We start from the raw sequence: 15,923 nt of genomic DNA, 5'->3' as shown, positions 1-15,923 counted from the left end.
CGGGCCCGGATCAGTTAACCGTGCTCGGGCCCGCTTTGAAGAGGTGGGCCAGGGCACGATTCATGTGGACTCGGGCACGGTTCGCTTCTAGTGTGAGCGCTATCCGTGCCCGGGCCCGCTTGGTGCCTCGTCTGATTGGTTCATTTCGCTGGAACTCAAACATGACATCAGTGATGCGACGCTCACGTTAAACAGTCATAGCGGCAAAGCGATTAGCAGACAATCGTTGTGTTAAATTATCGATAAATCTGTGCTTGCACCGTGTTTCTGCACTCCCAAAACGACTCCAAAAATACAATAAAAAGAGAATCGTGAACTCTATAGTGTTGTGCGAGCGCGCTTTTTTCCAAATAAAGCGGCGTTGTGATGACGTAAGCGTGCTCGGGCCGGGTTGCTGAAGCGAGTGTGAGTGCAGGCCAGAGGGGGAGTGGGGAGGGGGGATAACCGGGCCCCAGCACGGAACCAGCAAACCGTGCCTAGTGTGAGTACGCCCTAACACTACATACCCCTTACAGGAGATACCCCTAACTCTACATACCCCTTACAGGAGATACCCCTAACACTGATACCCCTAACAGGAGATACCCCTAACACTAGATACCCCTTACAGGAGATACCCCTAACACTAGATACCCCTAACACTACATACCCCTTACAGGAGATACCCCTAACACTACATACCCCTTACAGGAGATACCCCTAACACTAGATACCCCTAACACTACATACCCCTTACAGGAGATACCCCTAACACTAGATACCCCTTACAGGATATACCCCTAACACTAGATACCCCTAACAGGAGATACCCCTAACACGGCTACTGAAGTGTTCTCAGACTACGAATCGGACTTTCTAATAACGCGTAGGCCTACAGTCAACATAAGTTACTACAGTCGAAATTTCATGACAAGAGGAAGCTGTTGTTTAAGAAAGGCTGTAGTATAACAAAATTATAAGTGTTATTTGTTTTGCGACACTTTTAATTTTTATTTCGGCTTCTGGTTGAGCTTTATATAACGCGTCTTCACGACAGACTTGTCATGCGTCTAATCTTAGATCATCTTACCAGGCGTTTACAGAACTTTAGGAGAACTCCCCAGATCAAGTTGGAGATACTTCCATTTAAACACGAGTAAATACAGTTTACTCACCATCAGTGACCCAGTTAGATTAGTAATATATATCCAGTAAACCTTTTTACTGTGGCGTGTGTTCCAACTTTGGTCTTGCTAGGCAGACCTGGCATAAGTAAACATCTCAGATTATTTTTAACAAACACTAAGCCCGGAGTTAGAAACGCGCTTTCTAACGGGCACCGCGCACGAGCTCATACCGAAACCGGAGCCGGTCTCGCGCTTACTCCATCGCGATATCGTCGGTGGTCATCTCGCCCCCTTCACTAAGCATGTTGTATTTCATGTTCATGTTTGCATTAAACAAACAGGGACATATCAATATAACTGGATATGTCTGGTCATGCAGAAACATTTGATCATGACATGAGCTAGCGATCATGGATGAAAAACGGGGCACAGTTAGAATAGACGCTTCATGCTGGCCTCTTGAAAGTAAAATAATAATAATAATTTGAAAAATTATGAATCATTTTTTTTAGTGCTTATACACCTGATGTGCATTTAAACCGTCAGAGTGTCTGTTGGAACAGCCTGGTATAGTGACACAAGTATATGTAAGATGATAGAATTTCCGTGCAGTAAATACCAATACCCAGACTAAGACTAGGCTCTTTAGAAGAGAAGTGAATAAGATAAAAAATCTCTCTGGGCCTTTTCAGAACCCTGTGTTTCTGAAAAGGCCCTTGTGGTACTGATGCAACTTTACAGAGCACTGTGGTACCTTTTACACCTTTAGAGACATCTGTGGTACCTTTTACACCTTTAAAGAGATTGTTGGTACTTTGACACCTTTACAGAGCACTGTAGTACGAATGCACCTTTATTTAAGTTTTTTACAGAACCCAGTTTACCTTAACAGAACTCCACTTTTACAGAGCCCTGTTCACCTTAACAGAACCCCACTTTTACAGAGCCCTGTTCACCTTAACAGAACCCCACTTTTACAGAACCATGTGTCTGACTCATAGTCCCTCCAGGTCCCTGTAGGCCACGCCCCCTGTTCCCATCTCAGCTGTCACTTCCTGACAGTGCTGGAAATATCTACTGCTTTAACATGTTCTGCACCACGTCAACAATACATTTTGTCCCGATATGTTATGTACCTTACCAAACAAGTAAAAACTGTCAGACTAAAGATTTGGAGATTAAGGGATGTTTTGTGGGGGCTGTACGGAACACGAGCTGTCCTCCTAATCAGACCTTCTGGAAACTCCGCCCCCCCCCCCAAACACAGCGCTTTCCTGTAACTCTGCGATAATCCCAAAACACAGATGGAGGGAAGTGAAACCTCCAGGGCTGGATTATGTGGAGTGTGTTAGTGTGTTTGGAGTTTGTGCTACGTGGACCAGGGTCACAGGTGCAGGCATGCTTCTCTCTTTACACAACCTTGGGCTTTTAATCAGACGAGGGCGAGACCAGGAGGCTCCCGTACCTTTCTGCTCAATCTTTGTTCTTTTCAACACTGTGTGGGTTTACATGCCCTGTGCTGATGTATTATGATGACCTGAATGGTGTGTCCTTATTGTCAGACACTTTAACCCAGATGAAGAAAACCGGAGAGATAACTTCTGCTGAATAAAGACGTCACTCAGCACTTTCACCGGAGTGCAAACCAGACGTTGATGTTGCATCACATTACCTATTGAATATTAGCGCCTACGAGACAGTCAGCTGGCACTAATAACGTGATAGGCAACCATTACAGAATACTGTTCCAACACGTCCGTCTCTCGTCAGAGATAAGTTGCCCGTTCTGGAACAAGTATGTCCTGTGTGCCTCTGCCCCTCTGTGGGGCATAACCCGCCTTGCCCTATAGAACCACCCGCTACCTGCCCAGGTGAGGTATTCAGAACAGAACCCCCCGCTACCTGCCCAGGTGAGGTATTCAGAACAGAACCCCCCACTACTTGTCACTGTCCAGGTGAGGTATTCAGGACAGAACCCTCAACTACCTGCCCAGGTAAGGTATTCAGGACAGAACCTCCTGCTACCTGCTCAGGTGAGGTATTCAGGATAGAACACCCCTACCTGTCACTGTCCAGGTGAGGTATTCAGGACAGAACCCCCCGCTACCTGCCCAGGTGAGGTATTCAGGACAGTGCACAGATAGCAAGGTAGACCCTTGTCAAACTAAAGAAAAAACATCCAGAATCCAGTAGCACTGTGTAGGAAGAAAACCTGTTATGCTGCTGCGCAGCTATGGTGAGTGTAAAGGTGAGAGTAAAGGTGAGTGTAAAGGTGAGTGTAAAGGTGAGTGTAAAGGTGAGTGCTGGGATTTGTAGGCTTTGAGGTGAGACCCAGGGACAGTCCTGGTCTAGACTTCAGTGTTAAAGTGAGACCCAGGGACAGTCCTGGTCTAGACTTCAGTGTTAAAGTGAGACCCAGGGACAGTCCTGGTCTAGACTTCAGTGTTAAAGTGAGACCCAGGGACAGTCCTGGTCTAGACTTCAGTGTTAAAGTGAGACCCAGGGACAGTCCTGGTCTAGACTTCAGTGTTAACAGATATTACCACCATTACTACCATATTTCTGGCAGTCCTACAGTTCTCGTGTTCTGTTTACTGTATTTGTGTCAACACTAGTGCATTACAGACAAGACCATGTTGGTCATGTGTGTGAAATGTTCATCTGCTGATCCATAGTAAGCTTCTCATAAGCTCTGTGTTGCTGGGTCCTTGTAGTCTTGTATGACATGCTAAAGCTACATTCTGATGCTGTTGGCAAACTTAAATCAGCCACACCATCCATGTCAGTGTTAGTAGTGCTTCTTTACAAAGGTATTTTTTAGTAGTGCTTCTTTACAAAGGTATTTTTTAAGGGTTTTTAAAATCTTTAGTGAATGTATTTGAACCATTCACAGTGAGGTTATCAGCATACAACCAGAACTTACACACTAATGTGTTTTCGCACAAGACACGCCTTCTTTTACTGTGTATACTTAAGATCTTGGGTGGAATTTTGAACCATAACTTTTATCTTTGAGTTGGTTTTCATCAGAAAATCTTTATCCACATAAGGGATTTTGCTAGCTGACCTGTTCACTACTGGTGTAATAACAGTAAAGATGAAAATTAAAGTGTTTTTACATATTCTGTGTTTATCTGTTAGGCCACACAGTCTGAATGCTATCCAAACTGAACACGGGCACAAGCAGCGTGCTTCTGTACGGTGTGGGTGGGTTAGTCTACAGTTGAGGCCAGTCGGGTTTGCTAAGCTATCAGTCATTCACAGCCTCAAGACAGATCAAGGCTCTGGGCCCCATTGTGATGAAGTGCGCCTCCTTATCTCTGTGTGTTTACCAACAGAAGCCAGAGAGCTGCGTTTATCTGACGGGTCCTGGACAGTCATGGACTGTCTGCATGCGTAAGCTCTGTTCTTGGCACAGTTTCCTTGAGTGTAAACTAGCAGGCACAGATAAAGAGAAACACCATCACGACTGAGCTGAGCTGATGGAGACGTGTTGGCCCTGCAGGGGCGATGGAGACAGGGCCTGTTCTGGTGTCTGATCACCGTTCCCCGAGACCTGGGTAAGATCCAGTCTCACTTCAGAAACCCTTCGTGCCTGTGCAGATGCATCGATACATTCGCAGGAAAGGGACAGTGGTTCTTCAGGACAGACGCACACCTGAAGATGAAATATTTTGTAGGTGTGAGAGGTTGCCAGGAGACCAAGAGAGCTGATCGGAAACACAAACAAAACCTGGGCTAGAAACGCAGAACGAGGCCCCATTCCCTTCACACTCTTTAATGTCCTTCCTGTTCTAACACACCTGTCCAGGTGGGCATGGGGGTTGGCACAGGGACTGACTTAGGTGTGTTACAACAGCACAACAAACAGGAAGTAGTGCATCACTGTGGGACTGAGGCAGAGGACACGTGTCTAGCCAGCAGACGTTCTAATCAGCCAGGGCCTAATGACCCCCCCCCCCCCACCCGGGGGCTGACGGTGGTCTGTCCCAGGTCTTCATAATCATATTATACTTATTATAAGGGCTTCAAGCAGCTGTAATGGACGCTGGAAAAGGTGCCGACACGATCAAGGTTTATTAGTTATTAATAATGATCTAATCATTTGTACATAATTATATGAAATACATTATAATGAATATTAGATTGTTATATATTATAATTTGTAATATAATATTATGTTTATTATTTATATATTGTCATTGATAAAGCTGCCCATGGTCAAAGAGCCAGAAGAAACATCAATAAAACCTGAAAATGAAGACACAATCTGAAGAGGGAAGAATGAGGAAGTGAAACACACAGGTGATTATAGTGTAGGTACAACAGCGCTGATGGGCTAAGGGAGGGGAGCACTGGTGACAGACTACAGCAGGACACGGGACGTCAATACACGGGACAATACAAACGAGACACAAGAAAGAAAAGAGACAAAAAAGGATGGAGAAACACAAATAAAAAGGTGGGGACAAACCCCAAACACAAATGAAAACAAAATCACGTGTCACCCCAGACCTTGATATGTCAGAACAGGTGTGCTGGGCTGTGTTCTCCAATGTGGTCCCGCCCCACTGCAGTGTCCTGTAGCAGCTGTGTTCTCCACTGTGGTCCCGCCCCACTGCAGTGTCCTGTAGCAGCTGTGTTCTCCACTGTGGTCCCGCCCCACTGCAGTGTCCTGTAGCTGCTGTGTTCTCCACTGTGGTCCCGCCCCACTGCAGTGTCCTGTAGCAGCTGTGTTCTCCACTGAGGTCCCGCCCCACTGCAGTGTCCTGTAGCAGCTGTGTTCTCCACTGTGGTCCCGCCCCACTGCAGTGTCCTGTAGCAGCTGTGTTCTCCACTGAGGTCCCGCCCCACTGCAGTGTCCTGTAGCAGCTGTGTTCTCCACTGAGGTCCCGCCCCACTGCAGTGTCCTGTAGCAGCTGTGTTCTCCACTGTGGTCCCGCCCCACTGCAGTGTCCTGTAGCAGCTGCCGTCTGCCCGTGTGAATATGACGTACATAAACAGAATCATAAGTGTCTGAGCTCGTATGTCTTACACATAACAAAGGGGATCTATGTGTTTATTTGCTTAATTTAAGATCTGTGTCCATCTGATGTAGAAAGACGCTTCTCTGGCTGACCTAGTGCACACCCCGAGGTACTAGTGAACGTGAGCAGTGCGATCCTATCAATTAAACACGAATAAACCAAATTACTTCAGCTCCACAAAGCCTGTGCCCCTCTGTACGTCTGTGTAGGAGCACACTGCCCTATCAGAAGCTCCAGTAAGACCTGGAAAAACAAGGTCAGGAACATTATTCTCTTCAGAGTTTGGTCTCAGACCGTAAGGGACCTTCAGTAATGCGACTGCCCTTTACTGAACCCATGCTGCTAGTCTCAGATGTTATCATACACTTATCTGTGTCAGAACTACTGTTTCTACAGATATACATCTTGAAAAGACATATCAGAAGTCGGTGTGAAATGACCCATGGATGACAGATTTAAATACAAAAGTAGCTGCCTGGGAAAGTGTTACGGGCTAGTCAACAGTGCCCAGCACTACGCCCAAGAGGACATTCCACATGTAGAAAAGCAACAGTGAAATAGGATCCGGGGGACATAATGTATTTCATCTGAGATGCGATCATATTTAGCTGGGCCTCATTTACTGCAAGCATCCAGAGTATGTTGTGGGCAGCAGACTGCAGGATTTTGAGCGTTGCGCACACAGTTTTATGTGCCATGTGTAGTGCCAGTGCTATTCTTTTTAAGGAACAGCGTGCATTCCTCCCAGCTGAGCTGAAGCCACACACTCATCAGCTACTGCAAGCAGAATTAGGATTATTTCAGTGTTCAGAATTAGGATTATTTCAATGTTCAGAATTAGGATTATTTCAATGTTCAGAATTAGGATTATTTCAATGTTCAGTAGCTTATTTTCAGTAGAGGTTAGTGGTAGCAACACCAGCAGGGTGGCACTGTACTGGTGTGACCCAGAGCGCAGACAGCAGACTCAAGCGAACACTGGAAACATCCCTACTGTCTTCATTCTTCATGTCTTCATAAATGACCTACTTCATCCACACACACAACTTCACTTATTCACTTACTGACTCTGTCTCACACACTCAGGCACACACAAAATCTCTCACACACAAACGTGTTGCATTTGACAGATCCAGGTCACTAGTTCATTACCCCGTAATCGAAACATTTATACAAATGAAGGTAAATATCTGTGTTTACTGAGGATGTGTTTGATCAAACTTGGGTTCAGCAGGTGCACACGGTGTGGGTGATACAAGTTCTACTTAATAAAGCTCAATAAGGCTTAATACTGATAAGTCCAGAAACAGTATGAAGAGCATTGAATCTCACTGCATACAATTGAAAACTATTATATTAATTTTGCTATATTAATTCACAAGTGACAGACCTGATATGAAGAACTTGTCTTCAGTAGGCCTAACCCTTACAGAAGTTATATCTTCTTCCTCTGTTCACTGTTGACCACATGATAAACTTCCAGGAACAGTTGTAATATTAAAGGTTAATTTTAATAGTTGTCAGTTGGCACATACACCTTGAACAGGTGCGGGTGTGTGTGTGGTGTTTACCTGGGCGGAGTACTGGCACCTCATGAACGTTATATCAAACGCTCACAATGGTAAGTAAACACAGCTTATGCAATATGCAAAGTTACGATGCAATAAGAAAGAATAATGCTTCTTTTCTGCTGTACGGCAGACATATGTGAACATCTGAAGTGTGATCACTAAAGGCCAATCTGACCTTTTCCACCACCGACTCCAAACTTTTTCTTGGTTAAATAATAAAGACGCGAAGTATGCAAAAACCGGAGATGGACTGTACCACTAAGTTCCTGGGGGGGGAGTCTGTTGGTAATTTATCCATTACATAAAATTACAGTATAACAACATTGTATTTCGTCTTTCTACTCTAACAATATAGGAATTAATGTAAATATTAATGTGAATTACACACAATCGGAGTGAGAAAGCGAATGTAAATGCTCGCGGTTCACAGTCAACACCCCCGTGGGTTTAGTACGCGCCGCCCAGACCTGGTTTAGAAAGTCCCTGCGAGTGTTCTGGGTCAGTGTTGCCTCTGCGTGTCGGGCGGAACTGACTCTCTTCCTCTTCCTCCTACTCTTCCTCCTCCTCTTCCTCTTACTCTTCCTCTGGCGCTTCGATTGCGTTACTTTGTGCCACCGCAGGTCGACGTCGACGCGTGTGAAGTTGCTGGACTTGTGCGTGTTCGGTTCTGGTCGGTTCTGGACGTCATGGGCTCGTTGGCGCAGTGGTGATATCTGCGCGTTTGGCGCACGGGGCGTGCGTGCGGCGCTCAGGACAGCGCGGATAAAAGACTTCAGCTCTCCAGAGTCCAGAGTGGTGGAGAGGTTCCGGTGGGCCCGGTGTGAGGGAGTGTGTTTAGCGCCGGTCCACTGCGCCAGGATGGGCTCCTCTGCTGAACTTTTCTTCTACATTGAGATGAGCGGAGTCGGCGCGGCTGACCCAGGTTGGTGTGATGAGGATAAAGTGGCTGTGGTGTGTGTGACGGTACCGGGTGACACGGACGGGTGTGTGTTGGTGCTGGAGAACTTAGTTACAGTGACAGCACTGAGCAAAACCGTGCGGCATGTGACTCCGCTCCAGATAGTCGGGTCTGTTGGCGAGACCGCTCCTCCAGCAGAGAACACACACACACACACACACACACGCTCCTCCAACAGATCACACACGCACATACACACACACACACACACACACACACACACGCTCCTCCAACAGATCGCACACGCACACACACACACACACACACGCTCCTCCAACAGATCACACACGCACACACACACACACACACACGCTCCTCCAACAGATCACACACGCACACACACACACACACGCACGCTCCTCCAACATATCACACACACACGCGCACACACACACTCCTCCAGCCGTCATGCTCGTCTCTCGCGGAACGCGGCATGTCTGAACATGTCGGCAGCACGGTGCGTGTCCCGCAGACGCGCCCCACGTAGACGCAGACAGGCTCACGCAGACCCTTCCTGCAGACGCGCCCCACGCAGACAGGCTCACGCAGACTCTCACCTGCAGACACACAGACACACTCACACAGCCGCTCCTCCGCAGACGCAGACACGCAGACGCTCCTGCCATGGCCGATGGACCCGTTTGCTCCAGCTAGGCCCGCAGCGCAGATAACCCGGGGAAGTCCCTGTGCGGGCAGGTCTCCAGACCAGGCGCTTGGCACGGACGTCCGGCCCTGCTCAGATAACATGCCTGTCTAGACTGGCACTGTGCCCACACACCCACTGTTAATCACTGGCAAAATGGCGGTTAAGGGCTGGTTATTTGATAATGATTCATTTGACCAGTTCTTACAAAAGGAAAGAAGTATATTGGAGTACTTGTGTGCCTATAGCGTGCTTCGGTGTACGTTCTCATTGGAAGTGCGCTTTCTGGTCCATTTGATCACATCTTAAACCACTAGAAGGTCCAACAGTGACATTTGACTCCAGCCTGACCTTGTAGTAGCCTTTCTTAGCTCAGACAGTTCGCTGACGTCTGCATGACTGTCTGAGGGCTTTTTTACATAACGGCCGATCTCCAGGAAGTGGTGGGCCGTGGAGTAAAGCCACTTGTCAAACTTGTTCAACTTTCAGAGATTGCACTTAAATTCGAATCTGTACAAGGAGCTTCTCAGATTCTCCACACTAGGAATTCACTCCTGAGGCAAATCGCTCAGGGCGGAAAACTCATCCCCGCGTTGTGGTAGTGGAGCTGAGGTCTTCCTCATGGGCACTGATAGTGAAACTGAAAACGTTGGAAGAAGGCGGCCATGGAAAACCCCTTCAGGCTCGAGTAACGTGCAGACGTGCAGGTCGCGAGTCCGGCGGGTCACAGCTGAAGGAACGTTGTGCTCACAGGGATGTCTGCTATGGGTGTCCGTTCACAAACTCTACGACTGCTTCGGCCTTAATGTCCTCTCAGGAAGTGTTTTCTCTTCTGTTAGTTTGGGTTGTTTTATTTGGTCCAAGTTTAGGGGATGGTGAGAGATTTCAGACGTCCTAGCGTAGGAGTGAAAGGTTGTCATTTGTTCTTTCAGTTATGAAACAAGCTGCTAGAATTGTTCTTTACAACAACTCCAGACATGTTGTGATTTCAATGTCAGTCTTAATTTCCAAAACAGAAGTAATAATGTTTATAATTTGTAACATTTGTAAACAGTTATGGTCTTCCTGACTCGTTTCCTGTTCTTCTCTGTGGCTTAGAGAGCTCGGCTGGTGATCAGCGCCCCCTGAAGGACACTCCAGACACACCCTCTCTGCAGGACGCCGAGTGGTACTGGGGTGATATATCCAGGTGAAAAGCGTCACTCTATCAGCACTTAAAGCAGTTTAAACACACTCCACACACTCGCTATGGGTGAGGTGCTTATTTAACGCGCTCTCGCCCGATCCCACAGTGACGTCTTCATGACATCGCTCTGTGGCCCCGTTCTGTCCTGGTATAAATCTCAAAAGTGTTTTTTTAACTGGGGCAGCTGATGTGATGGTGAACGTTTCTTCGTTAGAGAGGAGGCTAACGAGAAGCTCGATGGTTTACCCGACGGCGCCTTCCTGGTTCGTGACGCGTCCAGCAAGGCGGTGGGCCACTACACGCTGACGCTCAGGTATCCACAATGCATTGCTTCTCTTTTATTCTTGTTTTCTGATGTGTATGTTTCTTTGTGTACTGCACCTGCTGAAGGGGGGAGGGGGTTGGCTCTGATTGGCCGCATTACACTGACCAATGAGGGGACTGATTGCTCTGATCCCTCCATAGGAAGGACGGCTCCAACAAGCTGATCAAGATCCTGCATCGTGAGGGCAAGTTCGGCTTCTGCGAGGTTCTGCCCTTCAGCTCTGTGGTGGAGCTCGTGGACCACCACCAGCACCACTCGCTGGTGCACTACAACCCAGCGCTGGACGTCACGCTGGCCTTCCCCGTGTCCCGCTACGCCCAGGTACGGCTGCAGGACGCACGTCCCGCACGGACAGGCAGGCTCTGCTTCGCTTGTGTTCACCACCTCCTCACTTTCCCGCAGCGGGTAAACCTCGTGGGCTAGAGTGGTCTCCTGCTGTGTGTGTGTGTGTGTGTGTGTGTGTGTGTGTGTGCGTGTGTGTGTGTGTGTGTGTGTGTGTGTGTGTGTGTGTGTGTGTGTGTGTGTGTGTGTGTGTGTGTGTGTGTGTGTGTGTGTGTGTGTGTGTGTGTGTGTGTGTGTGTGTGTGTGTGTGTTTTAATGACTAAAATGTGACTCTGCTCGTTCACAACACTGCCGACACGGTGGACCTCAGAAGTTGGACATGTTGGGCCTGTTGACTTCATTGCTGATTTGGTGATGTCACTGGACGTTTTCAACATATAGGATACACGCAAACATCAGAATCAAAGCAGGTCAAGTTGGTTTTGCTAGAGGTGTTTTTAGGTCAGCGTTGAGCAGTCTTCATCGTGGAGACGTTGAATTCCCGAGGTCATGTGCTCACGGCGTCTTGTGCAGAGGTGTACAGGACTGTACTAAACTATAGCCCACTCCTGTAGGAGGGCAGCCCTGTGATTGGAGGACCTGGGTTTAGGGCTGTCGCAATAACCGCAATATTGTAATATCGCGATATTCACCTGCCAACCGCAGGGAATTCCAAGCAACCGTCACACCGCGATGTTCGTGTTTTCTTTTTTTCCACAAGGTTCTTCTTGTTTTACACGTAAGCCACTTCGCTGCGTGTGCGGTGGATGTTAATTACTATTTAAAAACGTTCGTATCCGTTGCTTCTGAGTGGCCTTTTTATGGAAACAATTGCGGCTACTCTGGTCGCAAAACCAAATGTGACTTCGCCAGTTTGGGAGCATTTCAGCTTTCAACCGAATGAAAAGAGAGAGCCGGACAATTTAGACGAGGCAATATGCAAAATCTGTGCGCGAAAGGTTGCTGTGAAACGGGGAAACTAAGAGAGCTCGCGCACATGCCGAGCTCGAGCTACCTGCACGAGCCCTAACGCACATCCCATCGCCTGGTGGCGCGACAACCAGGTTAGATTTCCTCTGCTTTCTAAAGTGTCCCGCAAGTACATGTGTATTTGTGCAACGCCCACACCACCAGAGAGAGTTTTTAGTGCTGCCGGAAACATTGTTACCCCACTTAGATCCTCTCTGAAACCACATAAGGTGAACATGTTGGTTTTCCTAGCACGTAACAAGGACATGATAACGCCGGACTAAACCTAGACTTTATTACTAAAGGAAGGGTTTCGTTTTCCTTCTTTTTTTTAAACGAATTCTGATCTCATGTGCTGATCAAGTTTTTTTGCCTTCTTTGCACAGCGCAGATCAATCGTAGGCTATAAGCTGGACTTTGTTTCCATGAAAGAGTAAAGGAGTGTTCTTATTGCGCGTCATTAGCCTTACGTGCTCTGCATTTAACAATAAGGACTGTTTAATTTGTCCTACAACTGTGTCGGCTTTGTTATAAAAATATAATATTCTTAATAACAACTGCAATAAAAACGTGTTTATAATAGCACTTAAATCAGGATATGTTTGTGAAAACAACAAAAATGGCGATAATACCGCATATCGCGGTGTGGAGCCCTGTTAATTTACCGCAGTGGAAATTCTTACACCGCGACAGCCCTACCTGGGTTTAGTGTGTTGGACCGTGAGGTACTCTGCTGTGCTGAACCCGCCTGTGTCTGTTGTATGTGCAGGCGAGGAGGACCACGGAGGCCTTCATCATGGACCAGCCACTCCTGCAAGAGGTCTCGCATGAGGACGGAGACAAGTTGAATGAGTGAGTCACCAAACAAGAAGTACCAAAACACACAGACGTGCCTGTGTGGGTTTAAGACTACGGCTGGTACTGCCAGTGGGCGCGTGACTGGGTGGGGTTTAGCTGGGACCCGTGGACCTCACGTCCAGGGCAGAGTGTGCTGTTAGCGTTGCTAGCACTAGTGCTCTCCCCAGGGCTGCGGGAGGGCCTGTAGGCGGAAGAGGACTGATGTATAGTACAGTAAGAACACGGAAGAAGACCCTTTCTGAAGCACAGTACTGTCTGTCTGTCTGTCTGTCTGTCTGTGCATACACATGTGTGTTCCACGTGTCTGTCTGATTGACATTCTTCAAGAGTCCAGTGTTGTGTAGTTCTCTGGGTACAGTAATATGGTAAATGTGTCTGGGAGCTTTGAGCTGAGGGCCTTCGTCTCCGTGTGCTCAGGTATGTGTGTGAGGAAGACGAGGAGGATGAAGGTACAGCGTGCCTGGAGGAGGCGAGCTGGTTCGTGGGGGACCTGAGCAGAGCGCAGGCTGAGGAGGTGTTGGTGGGGAAACCCTCGGGGGCCTTCCTCATCCGCTGCAGCAGCATGAAGGACTGCTACGCCTGCTCCGTCGTGTGAGTGTGCCGAGTCGTGTGTGTGTGTGTGTGTGTGTGTGTGTGTGTGTGTGTGTGTGTGTGTGTGTGTGTGTGTGTGTGTGTGTGTGTGTGTGTGTGTGTGTGTGTGTGTGTGTGTCAGTAGTCAGTAACCGTAACCATTAAACAGGGGCCCGCTCCCATCCCCCCCCTCCCCCCCTGAAAAAAAACCGTTTCCTCTCCTAATTAACTGCAATAAAGGAAAAAAAAAACTGAGACGACAGTACAGCTTTAGACACACAATAACCAATAACATATGTACTAGATAACTTCTTAAGTAAAATAAGGTTCCAACAAAATAAGGTTCACAGCTCCGTGTTCCTCGGGAGTGGAATATGTAAACAACGCGCACGAGGGCGTCAAAGGAATGAATCGAAACTAGCTAGCGGTGGTACGCTAACGACAACTAGCGTCGCCACAGCGAAGCGGAAGTTATCATACAGTTAAGCCCGCCCACTAAGAGGGAAGATATGATTGGTCAATTTTACTGTCATTTGAAACTGGTATTGCGCTGAATTATAACTGCCAGGCCCTCTGTAAACGAACAGCGGGCATCACAGTCCTGATAGGGGGAGACACAGGCTCACAGGCTTCCACTTAACCCCTCACCTTCAAACACAGATTGAATAGACACGGGTGAATAATTTATTTGCTTATATTTTTGTAATTGTTTAGATGTCCATTGTCAAACTGTAAGTAGATAAAATAAAATTAGATAAATTATATTATATATATTTGTTTTAAGAATATTTTTAGGCCCTCTGAGAGGGCGTAGAGGGCCCTGACGGTTCCCCACTGGGGTGTGTGTGTGTGTGTGTGTGTGTGTGTGTGTGAGAGTGGGCAGAGTCGTGTGTGTGTGAGAGTGGGCAGAGTCGTGTGTGTGTGAGAGTGGGCAGAGTCGTGTGTGTGTGTGTGTGTGTGTGTGTGAGGGGGCTGAGTGGTGTGTGTGTGTGTGAGGGGGGCCGAGTCGTTCGTGTGTGTGTGTGTGATCTGCTGGTGTTAAGGTCTGTGTTTGTCGTGTACAGGGTGGAGCAGGAGGTTCGTCACTGTGTGATCCACCGCACCGCGCGAGGTTACGGCTTCGCCGAGCCGTACGACCTCCACGTGTCCCTGAAGGACCTGGTGCTGTACTACCACCGCACCTCGCTGGTCCAGCACAACCAGGCCCTGGACGTGCGGCTGGTCTACCCCGTACACCCACCCCAGCAGGCCTCCGCACCCCCCACCGTGCCCAGCTGAGCTCCGCCTGCAGGGGGCCACCACCTCCATCCTTACCGCCGCCCCACCCGGGCCGCTGGAGCCGGTGGTGTGAAGCCCAGACGAAGGGCTGTGTGACGTCTTCTGCGTGTGCGACCCCTTCTCTTTTAGGTTTCTGCCCGGGGTCACAGCCACACATTTGAACTTTGAACTTTGCACTTTTCCACAGAGATGCCGCTCCTGGCCAGTGGATACCTGACCATTTTCTAAAGTGATTAAATCCATTGTAACATTTGTTTACAGGCTTTCTTTGGTGTTTCTGACAAAATGACAGTTGGGGTTCAAAGGGCATTTGTACAACATTTTTATACAGCTGGTGCTTATGCAAGCTTGCTCCTTTTTAAGAGTTATTTGCACATAGACTGTGGACGGGCCGAGCCCACAGAGCAGGGCGGCAGTGCACCCGTTAGCCACGCCCCGTTAGCCACGCCCACTCGCCTTTCAATTGTCATACATTGCTCAAATGTTTTTCTTTGCAAATGGTGACATGAACACGCACCATGTGTTTCTCCCTTTATTCATTTCTGTCAAATGTATAAGGGGGCGTTTTGTTGGATTGAAGTGCCATTATTGAAAAGTAAGATTTAAATTACCTTTTTTTTTTTTATAATAAAAAAAAAAGGAATAAAAACTTTTAGGCAGTGTTCACAACTTGCTCTTAAATTCAAACATATTGCTGTTTTTTATTTGAGCACTGCCGCTGAAATGAAGTGTGAACTGTTGAGTCATGTGACTCCTTCACTGAGGAAGGGCGTTTACTGCAGGTGGCCTGGTGAGAATTAGGAATAGTCTATACTTGCTTTTAAAGATGTGATATGTACTGGACCCCTGGCTACACGTTTGCTTTGTGACTCGCGTTGGGGCTGGATGAGCGTTTGTCCTCTGGTCTCTCCGCTCTGCTCTGGGAGCTCAGACTGGACCCATGTCTCTCCTAGCTTAAGTTTTTTAAATCCCGTTTTATGAAGATTGATGGGTGGGGTTAAAATGTGACTTGCTACGTTTTCTGAATATCTTTGTTTCAGCTCTGATACGTGTATCTTTCAATCTTTTTTTTTTTTTTTTAAGAACTATTAATAAATTCTTAACATTTACA

General features: G+C 47.7%; 2 protein-coding genes across 9 annotated transcripts in view; one reads left to right on the top strand and one right to left on the bottom strand.

Moving 5' to 3' along the window:
- The window catches only part of zyg11l (zyg-11 family member, cell cycle regulator, like), a 21,760-nt gene extending 13,450 nt beyond the window's left edge, over nucleotides 1-8,310 (bottom strand). For 2 of the 8 annotated variants that reach the window (XR_013120851.1, XR_013120852.1), the window contains exon 1: nucleotides 1,155-1,389. Coding sequence is in view for 4 of the 8 variants with exons in the window: in XM_076972332.1 (XP_076828447.1) it covers nucleotides 1,155-1,157 (3 nt within the window). In the remaining 4 variants the exon portion in view is untranslated. Of the gene's footprint in view, nucleotides 1-1,154; nucleotides 1,411-5,621; nucleotides 6,080-7,704; nucleotides 8,108-8,171 lie in introns of those variants that run through there. The other 6 variants (XM_076972334.1, XM_076972333.1, XM_076972332.1 and 3 more) reach the window with 6 other exon arrangements.
- pik3r3a (phosphoinositide-3-kinase, regulatory subunit 3a (gamma)) lies at nucleotides 8,212-15,923 on the top strand. The gene is made up of 7 exons (XM_076972352.1): nucleotides 8,212-8,626; nucleotides 10,404-10,494; nucleotides 10,706-10,804; nucleotides 10,957-11,137; nucleotides 12,876-12,958; nucleotides 13,382-13,555; nucleotides 14,599-15,923. The coding sequence occupies exons 1-7, from the start codon at nucleotides 8,563-8,565 to the stop codon at nucleotides 14,810-14,812; spliced, it is 906 nt and encodes a 301-aa protein (XP_076828467.1). The 5' UTR covers nucleotides 8,212-8,562; the 3' UTR covers nucleotides 14,813-15,923.

This window comes from Brachyhypopomus gauderio, chromosome 14, assembly GCF_052324685.1.
Source record: "Brachyhypopomus gauderio isolate BG-103 chromosome 14, BGAUD_0.2, whole genome shotgun sequence".
NCBI classification, from domain to species: domain Eukaryota; kingdom Metazoa; phylum Chordata; class Actinopteri; order Gymnotiformes; family Hypopomidae; genus Brachyhypopomus; species Brachyhypopomus gauderio.
This window is presented reverse-complemented; position numbering and strand designations above follow the sequence as displayed.